Source organism: Rhipicephalus sanguineus, chromosome 4 (genome assembly GCF_013339695.2).
Source record: "Rhipicephalus sanguineus isolate Rsan-2018 chromosome 4, BIME_Rsan_1.4, whole genome shotgun sequence".
Taxonomy (NCBI): Eukaryota; Metazoa; Arthropoda; class Arachnida; order Ixodida; family Ixodidae; genus Rhipicephalus; species Rhipicephalus sanguineus.
Genome location: NC_051179.1, coordinates 192,349,616 through 192,374,061, shown reverse-complemented (window position 1 = coordinate 192,374,061; position 24,446 = coordinate 192,349,616). Strand labels below are relative to the sequence as shown.

The 24,446-nt window shown below is 46.3% G+C and overlaps 1 protein-coding gene across 1 annotated transcript in view; it reads left to right on the top strand.

The window, feature by feature from the left end:
• The window catches only part of LOC119390985 (uncharacterized), a 95,632-nt gene that overhangs the window by 57,199 nt on the left and 13,987 nt on the right, over positions 1 to 24,446 (top strand). The window contains exons 6-8 of the mRNA XM_037658690.2: positions 6,052 to 6,143; positions 13,998 to 14,069; positions 16,660 to 16,776. Of these exons, the coding sequence (XP_037514618.1) occupies positions 6,052 to 6,143; positions 13,998 to 14,069; positions 16,660 to 16,776 (281 nt within the window). The remainder of the gene's footprint in view (positions 1 to 6,051; positions 6,144 to 13,997; positions 14,070 to 16,659; positions 16,777 to 24,446) is intronic.

The following is a 24,446-nucleotide window of genomic DNA, read 5'->3' as shown; positions in this document are numbered from 1 at the left end:
GCTTCGGCCGCCTTTGTAACAGGAGCGCTGTTCAAACTGAGAGTATCCATTGGCGAGCCTCACTTCGTATAGCATTAGTTTCTTGCTATCGCATTCATTGCTTCGCCCTTGCGGCGAAACTGTGATTTTTTATTTTTATTGACAGCTCGTGGAACAATTTTGAAAGTGAGAGTGCCAATGTGTTGGATGTGTTTTGCTAAGGTCTTGATCCCCTAGAAGTGACAGTTGAATGGCTGAGCGAGGGGCAAATTAGGTTTTTAAACTTAAAGGGGTACTGACACAAAATTTCGCGGCCAAGATAGCCTGCTGGATCGATTCCCGTGTACGTGCGTGTACATCTGCAAAATATCGACAGCGAATAAAGCTTGGAAGGTATTTTATATGAATTTTGAAGTTCGCGAGCGCGATCCAGCATTATAGGCCGCACCTAGTGCATTGACACCCTCGGAGGTGACCCGAGGTGACCCCCCTACTTCCCCTACGTAACCGTTGCAGCCGGTACAAGTTACGATGGCGTCGTAGCCGCCATTTCTGTTTTGACGCGCTTCCCGACGAATCGCTCGTCGCCAGCGGGTCAAACCTGAAGTGATTCGCTGCGTCGAAAATTCCTTCGATCCCCGCCGCAAGAAAATCGTCGCCATCAGACGACGATGAGCCCGACGACGACAGACCGCGCGGAAATGCGTCAATGTTCTGTGTGCTCACGTGACCGAGCGTTTGACTCGCTAGGTGGTGATACTTACGAGGTGGTGATAGCTGCACCCGGCGGCTTGCCGTTTTTGGTGATACAATCACGGCTCTTACGAATTTCGGTGTGATACGAATTTTTCTGTGGTCCCGGCCAAGGCCCATTAGCCTGCAATGTATTGGAGTATGGTTGTTGCGAACCTATTTGCACCCCGCGACGTTTGATACGAACGTACGCTGGCGCAGAGGTGCTGTCCCGGAAGACGCGGCAGTCACGCGCGGGCGCGGGCATGCGCGCTCCGCGACCATCATCAGTGCGTTGTTGCCTCGGAGATAGTGTGCGCGAATCTTGGAGGCCTTTATGTGCCTTCGCGTTTAGATTACAGGTGACGTTGACGTCACGCTTTTTTTTTTTTCGACACGGTGACGCATGCTCCTGTGCTCGAGGCAGCAGCGTCTTTGTACTGTGTTAACACGTGCCTTCCACGTCGATGCAAGCCATGCCCCCGCAATCAGACGCTCTATGAAACAAGACTGAAACTTGGGCTGCTGGACCGTCATGAAGTCCCATGAAACGTGGACAAAGACCCCAAGAGACAAAGCGGACGGTCTTGGCGAAGGAGCTTGGCCTCTTATCTATGGTGTGCAAAGCGCTTTTTAGGTCACTTTTGCCGCAGTACTCTAGTGTCATGCAAAAACGCGTAGTAAGATCCGGAAGGGGCTACTAGCGGTCCCGGTGCACAACACATCTGGTTCATTAATTACACACGCGTGCATGCACCGTATATTTACGAGTACAAGTATGATCGTTTGTGTCTAAAAACTTTACTGGCAACAATTCAGAGTTGTTCATGGCGTCGCTGCGGCCCTGAGAAACACTAAATCAAAGCCTATGTCAACTTTATTTTGTCGCGTACTAATTTTCTATGTTTTCTGGTGATACGAATTTCGGATGATACGAATATTTTTGCTAACCCCGTGAGATTCGTATCACCAAGGTTTTACTGTACGTCGGCCAAACCAGCAGATTTGTCAATGAGCGATTAAGAGAGCACCATTACAAATCGAATAGAGTGGCGCCTGATGGGTTTCTAGCACTCCACGTTCATGCATGCAGTTGCCGACCATTGTTTCATAACACAGTCATTGTTGGTCAACATAAAGAAGAGATCCCCCGTCTTATAGTTGAAGCCGAGCTAATCGATGTGCTTGGTGAGTTGTGTGTGAGCAAGCCATCGATAACATTGTCACCTAAAGAGTTGGGGTTCTTCCGCAAGCGGTGATTTACAGTTTTATCCTGTCATGATTTTGCTTAGTGAAGTGGTTTTTTACGCATTATCTGAGTGATCCCACGTGTTCAGCTGTCTGCCTGATTTTGATGGTATATAAGCGGTCTGGTTCTTGAAAATAAACATGTTGTTGCTAGTAGCGCTGTGTGGTGTTCCTGTGTGCCTTCTCGTGTCCGTGTTTCCTTTCGCGCTACACCAAAAGCCTTTCAAATGAGTAACCAACAAGCCCACGTTGCAACCCTCATCAAGTTATGCAGCCTAGCTACTCTTTAACAAACTTCAAATCACGCCTCTTAAAGGGGTACTGACACAAAATTTTGCGGCCGAGATAGCCTGCTGGATTGATTCCCGTGTACGTGCGTGTACCATCTGCAAAATATCGACAGCGAATAAAGCTTGGAAGGTATTTTATATCAATTTTGAAGTTCGCGAGCGCGACGCAGCATTATAGGCCGCACCTGGTGCATTGACGCCCTCGGAGGTGACCCGAGGTGACCCCCCTACTTCCCCTACGTAACCGTTGCAGCCGGTACAAGTTATGATGACGTCGTAGCCACCATTTCTGTTTTGACGTGCTTCCCGACGAATCGCTCCTCGCCAGCGGGCTAAACCTGAAGTGATTCGCCACGTCGAAAATTCCTTCCATCCCCGCCGCAAGAAAATCGTCGCCATCAGACGACGATGAGCCCGACGACGACAGACCGCGCGAAAATGCGTCACTGTTCTGTGTGCTCACGTGACCGAGCGTTTCACTCGCTAGGTGGTGATAGTTGCACCCGGCGGCTTGTCGTTTTTGGAGCTCTGTCAAACCGAAACTGGGGCTGTGTCGGTAATGAGGAGCTTGTAATTAATTATCTGTCACGCGCTGCAGCAAACGATGTGCCGTGTTATGACTAACAGGCCCCCAGCAACACATTGCAGCAAAAAAACGCGGGGCGAAAATTTTTGTGTCAGGACTCCTTTAACTTGCTCATAAGCTATAAAACTACAACTATGGTTTATAACTGTATAACTAACAATGGGCCACTTCACAGTTCCTCATTTGTTTCCTCCCGGTTTCACACTCAAGGCTACGAAGCTGGCAACTTCTTACAGCCACTTGTAAAAAAGTGTATAGACAATGGCTGTGTAGCATTGGTTGCACTTTGTGGTACAATCTACCTGTCAAATTAAAACAAAAGTAAATACTTTCCTGTTAACATGTAACACTATTACAATGACCTGTATTAATAAATTTGTGCATCTCAGCAAGCGCAACAGAACAAACACAGAAGAAAAGACATGTAAACAGGACGGGCGCTAGTATACTGCATCAGTATAGAAGCTGATGAATGTGTGAGTACACCTTCAATGGCTTTGCATGCGAAAGAAGCAGCTTATCTAAAGTAACATTGCAGGTATCTGCGTTAGTAGCGCCATCTGCACCTCTTGGTGGGTTCTGCACGTCACTTGTTTTACGTCAGTAAACTTTCAGTTGATGTCCTGTTACGTGTCTCTTCTGTGTTTTTTCTGTTGCGCTTGCTAAAATGCAGAAGTTCTACACCCACCAACTAGCCAACATTTCTGCGTTGAACTGTATTAATGTTTTAAATCTAATTCAAATGCGTTGCCAGGTACCTGCATAAAGAAATAAATGAATAAACAGTTAAAATTGCAATTTTATATGTGTATTATCTGTAAACTTTTTTTGCATGGTTCCAAACCAGCTTGATGCTAAGGATCCAGACGTTTTTCCTTGTATTTATCAATAAAATTAAATTCAATTGAATAATAAATTTTAGGTCGGATTGACGTAGTGTAAGCAAGTTTACAAAGGTGACTAAGTGCTTGTCTAATGTTAAGTTTAGGAATGCCAAGACAAAGGTTAGCTGAAGCAAGGGTAGTGTTAACATGGTAATCCCATGATAAGTCTGATTGTAAATAGACATCGAGGTACTTTTAGGTTGTTGTTGTTAGTTCAACACAGCTGTTACCACATGTGCTTCTTTTTCAATTTTTATGTAACCAGTCCGTTACACGTGTAACCACTGCCTTGCGCAAACCATGCCTGAATGTCTGGGAGCATTCCCAGTTATCTTAGAATCTTTCTATAACAGTGTGTGCCCAACGTGAACAATAGAGTTTATTCTGGAACTAGCACAGCCAACAACGAGAACGCTGAAATCTTCAGTGCCACATGTACAAATGCCGATGCGTTTTACTGCTGATCAAATTACTCGACGGGTGACGACTGTTCTAGCCGCCATCAGTGTACCGCTTGTATTGCTTGTACTTTGAGTTTTCATTTCCTGGGCACAAGTTTGCCTAATGAAGAGTTTCATCTTTAATAGCCCTAGTGCCATCTCCCTTGCCATCACGACCACATGACACTATCGTTTAATTTGTAACTTGACGGGAAACGGCAAGCGTGTTTAGTGAAAGACAGTCTTTGTTTTGCTTAGTTTAGGTTATAAATACTAAAACCTTCCTTGTTTTCAATGAAACTGCAAGAATGTGGGAATCATTTCACGCTTTTTTTGCTGCCACTCACACTGATGAAGTTACAACAACTTCACGTATATACGGGGTGTCCCAGCTATCACGCAGCACGATTTTAAAAAAGAGGAACGGCGTTACGTGAGGAGAACCTGCTGCATATTGTTCCTAGTACACTGGAGTAGCCACTGCTATTTTTTTCGTTAATGTGTTTTAATTAATTAGTCATAACTATATTTGTAATTCGACAAGTACACACCTAATTTTCAAAATGTCAATGAGGCGTATGTAGGCATGTTTAGAGGACATCTAACTGCGCAATTTTTAACAACGTACTAATTACGTGCGCATTTTTTCCGGCTGATAAAGAAAGCCCGCGAAATATGAAAAATAACACGTGACTACGCTCCCACCCGTAAAGGAAACCAGCGCCCTCAAATAAGCTTACCACAAACAACCGCTTTGCCTGTTGTCCGTTGCGAGAGACAGCGTTCCGCATTTTGGCAAGGGTACAGGTCGGGCGCCAACGACATGCGTGCAATTTCACTGGGATTCATTCCATTCAATAGTACGCCGCAATCATCCATATCTCACGGCCGACTGTTCTCATTGATATCGCGGCAGGTGTTCTGATTACGGCCTGACTCTGTAAAACCAAGCGGTGCGTTTTTTAGGCCGGGGAGTGGCAGATAGGGCGATGCGTTTTTTTTTCTGCATTTTTTCCTTGATACTGTCTACCTCATAGGGAGCCTGTTTGAGGGCGCTGGTTCCCGACGCGCGGAACAGTCTAGTCACGTGTCACTTTTCATATTTCACGGGCTTTCTTGATCAAGCGGAAAAAATGAGGGCTCAATTAGCACGTTGTTGAAAGTAGTGCAGTTAGATGCCATTTGAACATGCCTACATACGCCTCACTGACATTTTGACAATTAAATGAGTACTTGTCGAGTTACAAATATAATTACGACTAATTTATTAAACCTCATTAACGTAAAAAATAGCAGTAGCTACTCCAGTGTACTAAGAACAATATGCAGTAGGTTTGCTTCGCGTAACGCCGTCCCTCTTTTTTTAAATCGTGCTGCGTGATAGCTGGGACACCCTATAGATGTTTTGTTTCCCACTTCATCAGTTATGAAGGCACAGCTAGGCATGTAGTCCGAATTTTTTCTATTGGCAGGGGGTAGTGGCAAGGTGATTTTTATGCTAAGCACGGGGGTGACGGTAGCTGTTCACAGAAACATGTCTATCGAGAACACCGACAGGAGAGATAGAGGAAAAGTTGGATGTCAGAGGAAAGGGCGCCCGGACCTTTTGGGAGCTCTTCCAGCAGTGGTGCCACAGTGAACACGTAGTGAACTAGGTCCAAGATGCTGTTTTGGTGCCACCTTTTTTTTTATGTATTGGCCATACCTGTAGACGCTGGCATGCCTGTAGGGTGGTGTGCGTAGACACTCCGTAAGTGGTACTTGCAATGTGAAGACCAAGGAACAACATGACGAGTCTTCTCTTTTATTTTTCATTGTGCTAAACGGTCTTCAATTAAGTGTGTAGGAGCCAGGTGTTTCGAGTACTCATGCTCACGAGTGTTTGCCTGCAGGTGATGAGGTTCTCAGCTGGAGAGACTCCCAGATGGGCAGTGAACGAGCGCCGTTTCCGTAAACGGCACCTTCCCCATATATTGGATGCTGGGTGAGTTTTTCACGTTCTGGCTGATTATTACCACATTATGAGGAGCCACATTATTCAGCCAAGCTGAAGCTATCGCAGACTGATGATGGTATCTACAGATGATGAAAAAGTACTACCGTAATAGAAAGAAATGTAAACAGTGCAGCATCCACGTGCTCTGCTGTTTCGCATTTCTTTTCATAGGTCTGGAAGATAATAAAAAGCCACTAGAGTCATCCATGATACAATCAAGGACCACTCTAACATCTTTTTATTGCCACCAAGGTCAGAGCGTGACACATTTTTTTCCATCCCCCCTGTACAAATGATGATGAAATGTAAAGATTCATTTGGCACGCTCACACTTATTCCCTCTTGCGGTGCAAGTGGCCGCCTGGCTGTTTGAGACTATTATGAAATGCATCAGGTATAAGGCTTTAAACGAGATACCTACCGTATTTACACGATTGTAGGTCGACCCATTTTACCTAAACTTGAAATCCGAAGTTCGGGGGGGGTCGACTTGCAATCAAAACAGAAATTAGTAGCGCTAGTTACGGCGGGACAAACAAGAAATCAGGGATGCTGTGGCATAGTTACGACGTTAAGTTTCCGTTCCGGCTTTACCTGCAACATATACCGTATTTTCTCCTGTGTAACCAGCACTATTAGTGACGATTCACGTAAATTAAAAAAAGAAAAGTGACCCCGCGTACTGCCACGAAGCTAGCCTCTCTGCATAGCGGTGGAGCACTGCCGTCAAGACACCTTTGCACACCGAAATTCGCGTCTTGACATTACAAAACACGCTGCGGGGCTAGTCGATGATACACTCGTACTTACAATTCACCTTTTCCAGAGCGGTGGCGCGCCTCTAGCGGTGACTGCCAGAATCACGACTTGTGGCTCTCTCACCTTCCTCCGTCCGCGTTTCCCGGCTGTGAATGCGTGTTTGCGCGCTGACGTGACTAGCCGTGTGTTGCATGGGAAGTGTAAAAGAAAAATAGGAGTGAACTTGTAGTGTGCTGTTCGGTCGTAAGTGCAGCGAAGCATGAGTAGCAGCTTTTCTGCGGACGAGTTGAAGAAATTTTTATGCTCAAGCGGCTCGTGAACTGCCGACCTGACCCATGTGCCGCCTGTGTGTGAGCGTGTTATTCAAGCACATTTCGGCGCGTCAACTAGCCGCGGGCTGCAAAAGGGCTGGAAATTTAAAGAAGAAAAGTATATTCGCCGGCTGGAATGCTGCACTACTGCAGCATTCTGGTCTGGAAACCTCGATGGTTCTCCTGCAAGTAGTGCGAAAAGAAAGTGTTCTTATATTGTTCAACATTTTCCCCCTTTGGTTGACAATCGCGGCAGCTTATCACACATGCAGAGAGATTACCTAGCTTTATATCCGGGCTAACCCAAGTAGTTGATGCTGAACTAAAAGCATTCAGAGCATTTACATGAAACGTAAATAAGTGGGTCGAGTGGGTTTGTCGGGCAGAAATGTCTGTCGAGTTCATGTAAACGCTAGTCGGTCGGGCTGGGCCAGCCTGATTGCAGGGGTTAGGATGATCCAGCACGACTGACTAGCGTTTCCATGAACTCGACAGACATTCCTGCCCGACAAACGACCCAGCCGACCCGTTTACAGCATGCGTGTAAATGCGGATCGGTCGGGCCCGCCAGCGCCGAGGCTTTTGGAAACGGCAGCGGGGACCGGAAGCCCAGTTCGAATGTGCTGATGTCTCTGCTGGACACTGCGTGTCGTTTTTTCTAGAGTCGTCAGAAGCGAGTTCATGTAAACGCGGTCACATCGGGATCGGTCAGCCAGATTTCTGACTCGACTCGCTCACGACGTGAGCGGGTCAGTGGGGCGACGCACAAAAGCTAGTGCAAGCGAGCAGGAGAGCCTCAAAAAAATATGGCGCCCGCATATTTCCCGTCGTACTCCGCGCGGCGCTCGCCGCGCATGCGTAGAGGACCCCCTTGGAAAAGGCGAATTCCAGCGCTACTTTTTATGAGGACAGGACAGAGAAGTGTGTGACGGGACGGGTGGTGGCTCCAACTATGAAGTCGGTCAACGTGTAGTCAGTCCAGTGACTACGTAACTAAATTTCCTTTAGGAAATGCGCTCACACGTTTTCTTTTCTCTTTTTTTGCCGTGCTATTTGGGAGGTCGACCTACATTCGAGTCGACTTACAATCGCGTAAATACGGTACATGCACTGTCTATGTCCCACTGCAAAGGCGATCAGATGGAGTACTAAGGGAGGAGACCTGTTAATCGACAGGGGCTGTCTGCCCAACGACCTTGTAAGGTCGAATAAAGCAACCGATGAATTTGTTGCATAAGCCAGCAATGCGTAGCGGAGTCCATAGAAGAACTTCATTTCCAGGGTAAAAAGTCACAACATGGCAAGACAAGTCGTAGCAAGCATTGAGAGCTTCCTGGGAGAGGCTGGTGTCATTGTGGACCAAGTGACGGCATTGTGCAAAACAAGACAAAAATTGTTCAGAGAAAGGAGCTATTGAGGGTGCGAGAGCCGAAAGGAACGAGGCGTCCAGAGCAAAACTCGGTGGGCAGCCATGGATGAGCAAAAATGGAGAAAAGCCAGTGGTTTGTGCATAGCAGTATTGTAAGTGGATGTCACGAACGGCAGGATTGCACCTTGCTTCTTGGGGTTGGGTTAGATGTACATTGTGATTGTGTCCGAGAGGGTACGATAAAAGCATTCTGTCAGTACGATGGTCTATGGATGGCAACTAGAACTTGTTTTGTGAATGGTGTTGAAGGCACACAGAACTTGGGCGACAATAGAAGAGAGAAAGACTTTGAAAGCGTAGAGCTCCATGGCGTAAAAGTGTGTTGCACAGAAAGAAATCGGCGAGTTCAGTGGCAGTCCCAGATTGTAGAGAGGCTGTCGCCATGTAGAGAGTAAGGTGGTCAATGGCCATCACAATCCAACGATTCCCATTCAGTGTCCTAGGAAGGGGGCCGTGCAAGTCCTCCTGACAACTTCAAAAGGCTAGGCAGAACAAGGAAGAGGTTGCATTAAGCCAAAAGGAGCAGTCGTGGGTCGCTTTTGCCTTTGGCAATAGACAGGGGAGGCGATGTACTTGGCAACGGCTAAAGAGAGGCCAGGCTAGGAGCAGCAACTTCGTATTTTGTCATAAGTTTTGTAAAAGTCTAGATGACCAACCACGGGATCATCGTGAAGAGCGGCCAGAACCTCACATTGCAGAGAACGTGTTATGATTGGGGGCCATTTGTTCCCATCAATGTGATAAATATAGCTATAAAGCACCACTGTGAAGCTTGAATTGTTCAAATTGTTGATGAAGTCTGGCATTTGGAAAAGGTGAAGAGCCGTTCATGCGTTCCACAATAGTGTGGCAGTATGGGTCGAAACGTTGTTGCGAAACGAGGACAGATGGGCTGCCAGATCTTAACCAACTTAGCGCTGCGATGGGTAAAGCATTGTCATTTAGGAGAGGCAATGATGAGTTATGATCGCTGGGCAAAGAGAAGCGTGATGCGCCTTGGTGCTTCTTTCCGGACCTGTAGGCAGTATCTAAATTGTACTCCTGCAAGCGAAGCACCTAGAGACCAAGGCAACCTGATAAGTTTTCCGCAACGAAAGCCAGCACGGTGTGTTTATGACGGTAACTGCTGTAAAGTGGCGCCTGCGGAGATATGGGCGAAATTTTGGCACTGCCCAAACAGCAATGCACATCTGCTTGGTTGCTGTGTAGTTTTTTGCTGCAGTGGTTAGAGCACGACTAGCGTAAGCAATGACGAGTTGTTGTCACGCTGCAGGAGAATGGCACCAGTGTGAAGGATGGTGGGTGCACTTAGATTAAAGTGGCACAGTACCAGGTTGGATATTAGGGCATGTTTTAAATCCTGGAAAGCACTTTTGCACTCTTGGGACCAAATTAAGGGTGCATTACTTGCGAGGAGTTGATGGAGCTAGGATGCAAGCTCTACGAAGTCGCATCTGAAGCATCATAAGAACCTAACCCAACAAAACTGCGCAGGTCTTTTAGATGCAGTGGACGGGGAAGTCGAGGATGGCAGGCAGCTTCTCAGGGTCTAGTCGAATCCCACTTTTGCTTATTAAGTGGCCTAGAACTATGTTTGTCTTTCTTGCGAAGCTATATTTTCAACAGCGACGCTGTTTCATATTTAAAGAAAAGCGGCGCACAAAAAAGACGAAGACAAAGAAGAGAACCACACACAGCGCAGCGCTGTGTGTGGTTCTCTTCTTTGTCTTAGTCTTTTTGTGCACCGCTTTTCTTTAAATATGAATATGCACCAACTCGCCCAACTTTCTATTTTGTTACGACGCTGTTTAAGCTCACTGCAACATTGTCACGTGGTCATGACGTTGACGAAGGCAGCAGTCGGCATGTTCAAGACTAAAATTTTATTTGGGCCAACTTGTGCTCAGAAAATGAAAAAACGTAAAAGCAATTCACGCTGTACACTGATAGCAGCGAACAGAGTGTCGGCCGTCGGTAATCTGGTCATCAGTGGAACGTGTCGTCTTTTATACATCAGTCGTTGAACCTTCCAACGTTATTGCTGGTGGTATCGTGATAAGCTCTCGAATAAACTTGACTGTTCACGTCCTGCACACAATCTTAACAAATGGTCTCAAACAATCGCGAAGTGTCTCAAACACTGCGGTGTGGTCTGTGCCGAGCATTGCTAACTGTCTTTGCAGGTGAAACCTGAATACATCAAAATAAAACACACGTGGCAATATGTTTTTCATCAAAAGGAAACCGCCGAGGAGTGCCTTGCATTGCCTAGCAACCGCTGCCACAGCTTTGTCTAGGTCTTGTGCAGATCCAGCTCCCTAGGCAATGCTGATGTCATCTCGCGAGCAAGCGTTGGTCACAGACACTACATCAGGTCATATCTAAGCCTCAGGGCCGCCTCCCCGACCCTGAGGAATACATGTAATGGGAGACCAGAACCATGCACGAAGAAAAATACCCTTTGCGGGAAGCGCCAAGTCGAATAGAAAGAGGCAACTGGCAGTGGTGAAGCCCATCCGTATTTCCTGTGCTCTGGAGGTTCACACCACTCAACCTGAGGATCGCTGTGCCTGCTAGGCGGCTTCTTGGTTTTCTTCACTGCCAATGTAGCACACCATGCAACAAGGTGCTCTCGTGGTTACTCTGCATCCAGGGCGTAGGCATAAATTTGTGTTTCACCTTCGTTTATAATGACCGCTATCTAGCTCAAGCAGCTGACAACTGAATAGTGGCCATCAGTGAATGATGTAAATGAGGTAGGAGTAAACAACAGTGACATAGGGGGATTAATTACATACGTACACAGAAGTATGTCATGTCTCATGGTTCGCTTGTGATTCAGGTATGCAACAGCTGCACCAGTTGCGCCAATTTGATACAATTCCTTATTTTTGCGCCAAGCTGAGCCAAAACCATGAAATTCGTTAAAATTGCGCCACGCTGCGCCAAAATGCCCGACCAGCTTAAAGCTTTCTCAGTTGCGCAAATTTGAGCGAGAAATGGAGGTTGCGTTGGTCATCTGCAGTGTGGGCATCATCATCTAATACAGACGCGCAGACCCTAACCCTAACCCCCTGCGAAAGAAAAGAGTCGGTTTCACCGGAAGGACGAAGCAATTAATGCGATAGCAACAAATTGTAATGCTATACGAAGCGAGGCTGACAGCAAACTCTTTTGTATCCGATCTCGTGTGACTCTACCAAACGTTGGTGTAAGAGAATATGGCGTTTCCAGGCAAAGATGCTCTTTCTGCACAGTGTCTTCGCATTGAGAGTGCAGCACGTAGCAGGATATACGAACCGCCCGCTGATGGCTGCCAAGATAGCGTGCGCGCCAGCGATCGCGACCACGCCCTTAGAATCAAAGTTCAAAAGTTGCTGCTCGAGCGACAGCCTCCCCCCCCCCCCTCCCCTCGCGTCTTTTCATGCTCGTTCAACACGGGCGGGGCGTTTCCTCTATGCTTCAATGGCAGGCTTCCCGAGCGGAGTGGTGTTGTCGCTTGCGCCCTCAGAGTGATGGAGATGGGCTGGCTCGTTTGATATCTGCTTCAGCCCCGTTCGTCGCACGCACTTGCACGCTTTTACCCACAGTAGAACATACCATGTACAGGGATATGTTATTAATTTGGACTTTATACGGGAGATGACGGCAAAAACTCGTCAAAAGTGTCCATATAGTTGCTATCGCAATAGAAAAGGACAGTAGTTCTCAAATTTCCTGATGCTTGTTTTATTGCCAGGAGAACGCTTTTTAAGCCACTTTTGCTGCAGTACACTGGTTTCTACGGAAAAGCATACTGAGATTTAGAAGGGGCTGTTAGTACTAGCTGTCAGGGACACAGCACATTTTGTTCCATAATTACTCATTCGTGCACGCGAACGAGTAAAAAAGCGTATGCCAGTTTTCTTTTTTCACTACCCCCACTTGCTCCTGCTTTACGATGTCACGTACTAAGCATAAACCACACACACACAGATCCGAACAACCACACCGAACTGCCTTTATTTCCAACACTCCACCCTAACCCCTCACACTTTATCCCCTCCTCTCTTCTCCCAGTCCCGATGATGATGATGGTGCCATCACGTAGCGCCCTCTCTCGGCCACCCTCACAACGAATCTCCCAAATTTCCAGGTTGCCAGGTTTGCAGGTCCACATTAGCATTTCCAGTGCCTGTCAAATTATTTGACAGGCCCTGCAAATGCTAATGTGGACTTAGTCATTGTTCGCAATGACTTAGTCATTGTTCGCACTGTCGGGTGGCTCAACACATTGCTTTTATTGAAATAGCAGTGTTCACGTGCACTGTGCACGAATTAGCTGATGTTGAATGGTTTTTACGTATTTTTGTTTTCTTTGCTAAAAGTAAGCCTTCTTTGTTATACTGCTTCAAATTTGGGATATCAGGCTAAAAAATTCAGGTTTTTTTTTTTTGTCGCCACCTGCTCTAAATATGGATTTTTGTGCTCCAAAAGCAACATTTTGCTGCTCTGAAAATTGCTCCAAATCCTATTTTGGCTGTTGCACCCCTGGTGATTTGACCTCTGCGATAGAGTTTGTTAACCCAGCCCCGCATTTTGGCACTGTATGTTACGGAAAGCAGCTGGCCACTGAGGTAGGACTTCTCAAGCAAGTTGCCACGCACGGAATGGACCAGCGCTGTCAGCCAAGAGCCTGCGCGTGTGGTTTCTGTGGTGCTTCAAAAGCACCGCACCACAAGGAGCAGAGACAAGTGTGCAAAGGGCATCAGAGAAGGAGGGAGAGAAAAAAAGCCACTGCTCAGGGTGTCATTTCCTTGAACCGTGACAGCAACCTTCTTGTCCCCTCCTCATCCAGTGTCGCGTGCCAGCAAAAGTGTTGAAGTTTCACCCTCCAAATGTTGTGCTCCTACTCCTGGCTGAGTGGCGTCTGCTGGTGGCTTGGACAGAACTACTCGCAAGATGGCGACCGTAGAACTGCCACCTTAAAGGCTGTGTGTATTTTATTCTTATTCCGTTAATATTTCCATTGTGTCATGGCTCACAACGGTAGCTCTCGATGTTGGTGTTCTGCAGGCTTGCATTGCAAAGATGTTGATGGGCATCATTATGGCAGAGATTGTGATTGAATATGTGCACAATTAGGGAGCACAATGGAAAGTTCATTGCACCAGTAGTTTTGGTGAACCTATGCTTGACTTCATCATATCACTCTTTCTGCTATGAGGTGTCCAGTAAAGTAAAGGTGAAAAGTATTGCCAAAAAAGCATTCTTCGACAATGCAGTTCTCAGTTAAATGTTGCTTTTTTTACATCTTTGTAGGTGCATCTGTGTCCAGTCATGTTTTTGTCTTGCTTTCGGCAGGTTACCACCAAGAAAGCAGGTTATCACTGAAGAGAAGATTGCAGCACAGATGAGTGATCTCAGCCTGGATGGGTAAGGTGGTTCTAGGTGCACTACAAGCCACAGTTTGCAGTCAGTTGTTGTAATCAATCCCTAGTTTGCTAATAATCAGGCAATCAGAAATAAACTTTTCAGCCACAAGATCAATGTAATTGTTCATTCAGAATGCCAACAATGCAAAACAGTTGTTTATACCCGTTCCTAGTGTGACCTTACAAAGTCGTATTCACTGTGATTTTGTTGTGTGGGTGCATTTCACATTCTCACGTTATGCAGCCCAAAATGTGCCACATGTACCTGCCGGGGTACACGTAAGCTCAGCTTGAGGGTGCAAGTTTGATTTCTGGCCACAGGAGCTGCATTTCGATGTGAGCAGAATGCAGAGAACCCCAGGTGGTCGCAGTTAATCCGAACTCACCCGCTACAGCATGCCTCATTGTCGTATCATGGTATTTGTACATAAAACCCAGGGAAGTGTGCCACATAAGTACAGTCGAACCCATTTATAACGAACTCGAAAGTGTCGCGAAAAGTGGTCGTTATATCAGTAGTTCATTGTATATGGACTCGCCCTTAAAAACGTGTGCTTAGCGGCCAAGCCGTTTTTTTTTCTTTGTGCACTTTTATTAAAGTGCTAACAACCCCTTCGGTGACAAGCTAAGCCTTTTCGCGTCGTGAAGCAACGCCCGCTGCGTGCTCACGAGTGAATTAACCGCCTTTGCCATGAGCTGACACCGTTTCACCGAAGCGCGGTACCGCGACGTGGAGCCGATCATCCCTGGCTAGTTGCGTGCAGCGCGTCGCCTTCTCGGGTCGCGGAGTCACTGCCGGGCTGCTTGCTGTATGCCGTATGCGCGCGTTTGTACGTTCTTCGGGCTTGCTTCACTCCGGACCGTGCACGGGTGCGGCGACTGGCCTCTTCGTTCAACGCGGCGAAAACAAGCATTTTCCAAGCAACGCGCACTCTACGTCTCCGCGATGCTCTCGCGGCCCTGCACGACGATGCGTGGCGCACTTCATTTGTCACCTAGTCAAACACGCTGTATACACTCGCTGTCAGTGCATCGACGTTTCTCGGTGCCTGCGCCGCTCAACAACAGCGAGCTACTTTCGTTTCTACAAAGCGACGCGCACTTAAAAAGAAAAGCGGTCTTGCACGACGTGGCGGCGGCGAACTTGCAAACGGCAGCATGGCGCGCTCGTACCGCCGTCAATCCGCAGTGTACGGCGTACGCCACACGCAAAGCCGAGTATCTGCAGATGACTGTGATAAGGTTGTCGGCTATAAGGCATAATTTCATGTTCATCGACGGCCGCCACCTCGCCTTCATTCTTTTCTGATGCTTATCCGCGAAGGCATCGCCGCAATCGCGCGGAAGTTATAATCACCGATCAACCGGTCTCTGCCGTTACCAAAAAGACGGACGACTTTTCGCGGCACATTGTGGCGTCGACGAGTTTAGGGACACAGTGAACCTTTTTGCGATGGAAAGCTATCGCGGTTATCACTTCTTGCATTTATGCCTTCTTGCGTTCCAAGGCATTGTTTGGTTCATCGCAGGCTGTCGTAGCTGCAAGAACGGCGTCAGGAAAGGTTACCGTGCGAAAGCTGACCGTAAGGCTTCATGCTGCCTACTATTTTTTTTCCCTCACTGCCATTCTATCACTGAAGAAATGCCTGGAAAGTGAGCGACCTCGCTCGCAGCATCCGAAATCTGCATGCGGTGCTCGCCAATCTGGGTATCTTAATCGCAAGTAAACTGGAGCGAGGCACGCGCAAGCGCGCGCCCCTGTCACGCTTTAGAAGGCATGTCTTAACTTTTTTTCGCTTCATATGCGCCATGTTTTTACCGCGACCGTGTCCGAAGTGTTCGTTGTAAAAGTAAGAGGCTTTGAAAAATGTTCGCTATATCTGGACGCAACTTCAGTGGTTAGCATAGGAAAATCGTAAGTGCACCCAAATATGGTCGTTATAACCGATAGATCGTTATATGTGGGATCGTCATAAGTGGGTTCGACTGTAATTGCAGAGGATGGGCTTCAACCACTGAACACGTCCTGTGTGCTTACTTTCATGCTGCCCATAGGCACATTGAAAGCGAGGCACTCGCTTTCACCAATTTTGCAGTGTCAGCAGCACAGAACTGGAATGCAATTTGGAGGGTGTGTATAGTGGAGCCTTCTCTGCAGCATGCCACTGTTAAGGTGCCGTGTTTCTCCAGCAGGTTGGGCCTTGCACATTTTAGAGCCGAGTTCCCATCACTTTGCAAGGTCCACCTCCTTAGGTGAACCTTGGGTGCATAACGTGAGAATGTGAAATGCACCCGCACATCAAAATCACAGTGAATACGACTTTGTAAGGTCACACTAAGAACGAGTATAAACAATGGGATTGATTAATCATCGAAATTCATTTCATTGTCTAGTTCTTATCATGATATGCCATTTTGTCTTGCCAGTATGTCAAGGTTTCACTTACACTGTTTTCCTTATCTCTTGCTTGTCACGTACCTGCTGTGGTACATGTTCTTTGTTCGCTCGTTTGCTTGTTCTCCTTGGCCATAGGGGCAAGAAAAACAAGCATTCTTCATGCAATTTTTACTTGAACTGCTAACCCTTGCAGCATGATGCCCAGCAGTCGTGAGGAGGCAGCTGACAAGGAGAAGCGGCTGCATGTGCTATGCCCCGATCTGGAGCCCTCGCCTGAGCCACTGCTGCCTCGATCTGTGCTCGAAGACCTGTAAGATTCAAAAGAGTAGTATTTTTCAAAATTAATATTCTGGGAGATCTGGAAATGCCCTGTTGGGAAATGCCTTTGGTGTAGCCTCTGTCTAAAGTTGATCTCTCATGCACCTGTTCTTCTGCTCGCCTTCCTAGTGCCTGGGTCTTGATTATTGCACTGTTTTGTGGAAAAGTATCTGGAGAAGACAGCATGATCAAAGATGGAGGGGGATTTTACATTTAAGAAGCTTGCGACGCCCAATCTCTCAAGACCTCGAATGTACCACTGATCTGGAAGATTGCCAACTCCTTTAAAGGGACACTGATGTAAGAGACACCTGTGTGCCTATATCAAAATAGAGATTTATCAGAAACTGAGAACGCTGCTTCTAAGAGGGACAAGAACTGTTCTGCATCTTCTATAAAGGGGTTCAAGTGTGCACAGAAAAGGAGACACGACAGACTTGAATTATAGACCTACAGTGCAGTCCACTTATAACGATATCGAGAAAAACGAAAAATATGATCGTTATAACCGGTGATCGCTATATCTGGACTGCCGTCAAAAAAAAAAAAAAAAAAAACGCGGGACGTACCTCTGTAGCTCCGATCCTGAATTTACCACTTGCACTAAAGAATAGATGTTCTGGAAAGCAGGATGTTAAAAACAAAGTTTTATTTGAAGCTCCAACGAGAGTGTCAAGCTTTAGGCGCACCTAAATAGTCTCAACATGGTCTAAAGAGTCTTGAAGTATCCGTGCGCCATTGCATGATGTACGAATGGTGCGTGCCGTTAACCACCACGGCGGCAAGAGCGCACAACACGCAAGCACCACAAAAACTGCACACGCTGGCCAAAGCTCGGTTCATGTAACGGAACATCACGAAACTTCATATCAAGGCCGGCGACTAGGACGGGCTCCTGTACGGCGGCGGAGCACGGCTGACATAACGACCACTCTGATAAGTATCAAGAGCGAACAATGACCCGCCAACCACAGCGGGAGACTTGCAGCTGTCCGCCAAGCATAGCGTGCCTGCACGGCCAGCCTGGTGCCTGCGCTCAACACTCGCTTCGTGCTACAACGGAACTTTCGAGGAATTCAAAACTAACATCGCGGCGCGCGCGCGGCCTCTGCGGCCGGGGCGGGGCGCATAGCTTTGTCGGCACGGAGGCGGGCCCGGCAGGCTGCCATTTGCGGCTTTAACTTTGAATCTCCATCGACCCTAGCGCCAATTTCGCCTTCAGTTAACGCCCCTTTCAAGCGGCCGCTAAACTAGCAAATTATTCAAGATGGTGTCGGTGACGTAATCATGACGTAATAGACCTCTCCCTGTTTGCAAACAGTGTGACGTCACTGGCAGTGTCCCGCCCCCAAGTCCCGCCTTTGGAGCAGGCGCTGGTTGGCAAGAAAGTTCCGCCGGCAGGATCTCTGCATAGCAGCGCTACGTGTGTCTGCGTTACTTCGATAGATGTTTTTGCAAATTGCTATTTTCTGAACTCGCAGCTGTTAAAAGGAATAGTCACTGCCTATAATGAACGATTCTGCTAGGTCAACATATGATTTGCTCGTCGTGGATGACAGCCATAAAAAAATCTTATGCTCTTCATAAGCGAACGTTGTACATTTTCGCGACAACTGGTGTTTGGAGAAATATTAGCATGGAATGGATGTGAACGTACTCAATTTCCGTCGCGAAATCTGCACTGCAGTTTTAAACGATGTACAGCATTGGTGGCTACTGTGCGTGAGGTCACAAATTAGGTTCTCACTCACGGCGCAAGATTCTAATCGGAGATGAATGAAAAAAAAAACAAAAAAAAACGAAGGAAACACTCATTGGCGTGCGTTCGGTTGAGGTTAACAAATTCCCGTGAAAATTAAAGCGAAGTTTTCCCCTACGGCGTTCCTCATAATCCACTGAGCAGTTTTGAGATGTTAAACACAATAATTTAATTATAAATAATCTCTTGCGCGGTTACTTCGCTGTAGCTGATGCCTACAACGTGTTTCCATACTTACTCGTCTCCTTTAGATATGGTACACGAACTCGGAATGTCACTTCATAAATATCGAGCCGTAATGATAAGCGAACTAGAATATGGCAAACAAGAATCTCCACTGCTTCCATTAAGACGTACATCTCCAATAAAAGGCGATACGCGTATGGTTGTGGGTATTCGCCGTGGCAAACTGTACATGCATGTTCGGCAATGCTAAAACACGCTGGTAGCTCATGCGTATAGTCTCATCTTTCAGCCCGGACATCATGCACGTTTATTTATTTATTTTTTTGTGCACGCAGCACAAACACTGAGATGTACGCACTCGCAGATCATCGTGTCAAATAAAATGTCTCATCCTGATGTTCCGTCGACAACCGGTCACTGCAAATGGCCCTGTTAGAGCGCGCCAATGTTTTCGCAAACAAGATGCATCGTTATTCACACACCACACACAATATTGTCAGTTTCAACGTCCGCAAAGGTGAACCGGTATTGTCGCTGCCGTTCAACGCTCACTACACGCCACAGTAAACGTGACACATTTTCGAAGACGATGCCGCTGTTCCTCGCACAGACCACCACGTGGGTTCACTTCTCCAAGTTAAACAGCCAGCAGCGTGGCAAATTTTTCGTCACGCAGTCCACGACACATTTATATGTTCTTTGACACATACCACAAATAATCTTGGAACCGAAAGATGAAGGAAAAGGTTCAAAAGAAAACAAAAACGTGCGCCAAACATCGTGCGACTGTACCACACTGATCCGGCAGCGGGAGTATTTTGCCAACCACCGCCGTTGCACGTGCGCCGAAAGGTCACGTGACCTGACGTCATGGGGCGTGAGTGACGTAGGCCGGTAGAGGTCTATTCTTTGGGACACCGGAGCGGCGCGCCAACTTGCTTTTCGCTTTTTTTTTTCTTCCTCTCCTTTCGGTGCGATTGTGGGCCACACGCGAGCGGCGAGGCACAACATGTACTTTAACAACGTAAAGCGGCTGGCACCATCTTGTGGCGCGCTGCGCAAGCTCGCGATGGCACTCGGCGCGTGGGCTCCGCGGGCGGGCGGGCGGTGCACGCAGCGCGGAAATGGCGGCAGATACGAACTCGCGTAGGTAAACGTTTCGCCCCGTCTCGGCATCGTTCGTTTTAGGGGAACTTGGAAACGCAAATGTAATGATTATTATACACAGAAAATGCCGCCCAGACGGCAAATTTTGATCGTTATATCCGATATGCGGCCAATAACATATCGTTATATATGATCTTTTTCCTCATAGACTTAATGCATAAAATGACACACATAACTCGACCCATCGTTATAACCGATATATCGTTATATGTGGTTCTTTAACGTGCACCTAAATCTAAGCACACGGGCCTCAAACATTTTCGCCTCCACCGAAAATGCAGCCGCCGCGGCCGGGATTCGATCCCGCGACCTTCGGGTCAGCAGTCGAGCGCCATAACCACTAGACCACCGTGGCGGGGCGGTGGCCAGGTGGTCGAAATTTCCGGAGCCCTCCACTACGGCGTCTCTCATAATCATATCGTGGTTTTGGGACGTTAAACCCCAGATATTATTATTATTATCGTTATATGTGGTATCGTTATAAGTGGACTGCACTGTACCATCAGGTTACTTTCAGTAATATACAAATTATTCATGAAGGTAGTTTTGAATAGGGTAAGCGAAACAGTTGGTTTTTATCAACCCAGAGCGCAAGCTGTACAGTACAAGTACTGTACAGTAGATCATAGCCGTGCGACCAGTCAGATAGTTGAGAAATCTGCTGAGTACTACAAACCATGGCTTTCATAGACTAGTACAAAAAGTCATTCAACTTAGTCAATATACTAGCAGTCTTTGAAGCATTGGAACAACCAGCAGTACTTGAAATATACGTGAATACTTTAGCCAGTGCCTACATAGACTTCATAGCTACCCTGCCTCTCCACAAGAAAATTGAAAAAACTGCACTCGAGAAAAGGGTCAGACAGGAAAATAGTCTCTTCAGTGTTGCTGACTGCATGTTTAGAAGTATTTAAACAAGATTGGAGTAGCACAGCAAATTGGGCTAGTTGGTATTGATTCATGTTTAAACTGGATAAGGCACACACAAACACAGACACCAGAAGGAAAAACGTGAGCACTGGTGTCCCATGTCTTCTTGTTTTCTTTCCTTTTTTCCTGTTTCACTGGCCAGGTCATGTGACAGAAATGATATACGTGCATGTGCCTTTCTTTTCAATAAACCACAGTTGCGAGTAGGCGCCAGTGTTGTTCACGTTTTTCTTTCTAGTGTCCGTGTTTTTGTGCGCGCCTTATCCAGTTTACCGTATTTACTCGATTCTACCGCTCCCTCGATTGTAACGTGCACCCGTTTGCCGCGAACAAAAAAAAAAAAACAAAGTACAACATCGATTCTAACGCGCACCCATTTTTCGTGAGAGAAGTGAACAAAAGAAGTCCGTAGGAGTCCACCTTCGCACATTCAGATGAACAAGAATTTGGGTTTTAAAGAACTAAAGTTTCAACAAAAAAAAAAGGAAACACAAAGTCAAACGGCTGGCCTTGTCGCTGAAACTGTCACCACTACGGCGGCGATTTGAGTCGCGTCGCGTAATAGATCAGTCTTCGTCGCTGTCGGACAACTCCTTGTCGCTGTCAACGCTCCTCGATTTTGGCAAACCGGCCCTGCTTTTGTCTACAGAAACTTTTTCGTGAAGCTTTGCTGTAAAACAATCTTCTGCTTCTGTTTGCGGCAGTCGCGCATGCACGTTTCGGCAACTCCGAAAGACCGCGATGTGGCCCGATTTCCGTCCGTCTCTGCACATGTAATAACTTTTCTTTTAAATGCGACATCGTGGTGCACTAGTCGAGTATTTGAAGTGGGCACTTCGATGCCGCCGATGCGAATGCAGAACGGGATGACAAACTCCTCAGCACACGTACGAACTGAAACAACGGCCGAGGCGCGTAGGAGGCGGCCATTTTGAAATGCCGATGGCAATACGATAACCAAGTTTTTTTCTTTTTCGGTACTCGATTCTAACGCGCATGCGATTTTTCGACTCGTTTTGCCGAAAAAAAGGTGCGCGTTAGATTCGAGTAAATATGGTAAACACGAACAATATTGGAAATAAATGTTAACGTAGAATATTTCAGCAACTAACAGTTTGAAGATGACGAACTCTTCAACAGTGATGGAAACAAGTTGCAACAAATCATTGAAGACCTCATTAGGGAAAGTGTTAGTTAGGGTTGAAGATAAGTTCGAAAAGTATACAGTTTATAATGGCAGAATAAACAAACACAAATAAAAGAAAAAAATATAGCAAAAATATTACATTGAATAGAGTAAATCTGAAGTTCACGGAGAATGATGTAATGAAGCTTCTTTGAAATGTACAAATATCGCCAGAATATTAAGTAGAATGAGCAAGAAGCTCTATAATTAAATGGAAGCCAATGTCAATCTTTTTTGCCAGAGTGGAAATGCATGGTAACAAGTTCAGTAAAAGCTCGTTAATTCGGATTTCTAGGGACCGGAAAAAATGTCCGAATTAACCGAATGTCCGAATTATCGAATGGTCGAAATAAACACAATAAATGCAAGAGTTTTTTCAACATACCTTTACTTTACAAAGTAATCGCGGATGCGTGTCTGTTTTCGAGCAGAAATTCGCGCGGACACAATTTTTCTGAGCCCTTCAAGGTGCTCAGCAGCTCGCATGCTGTCTGCAGTGCCAAAACAAAATTCTTCAAGGACGACGAGGGCCTCCGCGCCAAAATACGATAAATACACTTTGAAATCCGTGACGTCACGCGGGGAGATTTCGGCGCGAAATTTAAACATGAAACTTTCAACTTGATTTTCTCCTCTATTATTAAACCTATGATGGCGAAATTAACGACGTTACACTTCTCAGAGCACAATTTATCGATCTAAACCAATTCATTGTTCCTCTTTAGTGTCCCTTTAATTTCAAAGTATTGGGCATGATTTATTTTTATCTTGTGTATAATTTCATAGAGGCACTTCAATCGCTCGTAAGAGCATCGGACTTTGAGTGAGGAAAGGTCAGCACGTTTGCACAGCTCAGAAGGTGAATGGCATCGCTGGTACTTGTTAAAAATAAACCTCGAAGCAAGCCTTTGCACTCTGACCAGATTGATTTTGTTTGATTGTGTATAAGGGTCCCATACTATTTTTGCGTACTCAAGAATAGGGTGCATCAATGTTTTGTATGCTAGGCTTTTAATATCTGTAGTGGCATATCTTACATTTTGCCTGAGCGCCCAGAGAGCCTTATTGGCTTTAGAAGGTGCAATATCGATGTGAGTATCCCAGCGTAGGTCATGCGTAATTGTCGAACCAAGATATTTAAATCCTTTGACGTTCATTAGGATGTGGTTGCCAATAGAGTATTGAAAGTTGAAGATTTTTTTTTTTTTGCGAGAGACGCAAATATATACTGTTTTATTTAAATTTTATTTTATTTGCCAGCTATCACACCAGTGTTTAATTTTTTGCAGATTTGCATTCAGTTCAACTTGGTCTGAAGGAGTTCGTATTTCTTTATACAATATGCAGTCATCAGCATACAGCCTGACTGGCACTGTGAGATCGTGGGGTAGGTCGTTTATGAAAATTAAAAACAAAACAGGCCCCAGGACGCTCCCCTGAGGGACTCCTGAGAGGACAGGGTGCATGGTTGATTCTGAACTCCCCAAACGGACGAATTGATGGCGCCCTTGAAGGTATGAATGAAAGCACTGGGTTATGGAAGCATTTTTGAAAATGACAGCAATTTTCTGCAGTAGTTTAGGGTGTGACACCTTATCGGAAGCTTTAGAAAAATCTAAGCTTATGATATCTGTTTGGCCTCGAGAATTTATGGTTAGGGCGAAGTTGTGCACTAGTTCGATTAACTGACTAAGGTTGATAGGCCTTTGCGAAAACCGTGTTGATGCGGGTGTAGCAGTTTGTGATGGTCAAGGTAGGTCATCAGATGATTAGCAACGATGTGTTCGAGCAGGTAGAAATCAGAGATATTGGCCTGTAGTTTTTGCCATCAGATTTGCAGCCAGACTTGTGTATAGGTATGATCTGCGCATGCTTCCACTGACACAGAAAACATCCTGTGTTGAGCGATGCCTGAAAAATGAACTTCAGGTATTTCGCAACCCAACTTGCGTATCTACAAAAATTTGTTGGGGATCTGATTGGGCCCAGGATTTTCTTGATGTCGATGTGCAACAAAATATTTAGAATTCCTTCTTCTGCAATTTCTAAGTCCTCGAGAGGAGTACGTACTGACGCAACAACAAAAGAAACCGCTATGCCATTATCTCGGGTGAAAACAGACGCAAAAAAGGAATTAAATTCTTCGGTACGCGTCGGTGTTATTCTGGGAAGCCAGTGATGCTGTTGACCTTGTGGGCGGATTGACATAGCGCCGAAACTTTGCGGGAGCCTCTTTCAGCAATTTGGCAAGTGTAACGTTGTAAAATCGGAACTTAGATTGAGTAAGTAAGTTTCGTAGTTGTTTGCTTAAGCTGTGAATAGTGCGTTCATTTACTGGAGAAGGATTAGTTGAAAGGGCTTTTCTTTTTCGCTTTAATTTCCGCTTCACGTGGATTCGTTCTCTCGTGATCCAAGGGTTTCTCTTTTTCGA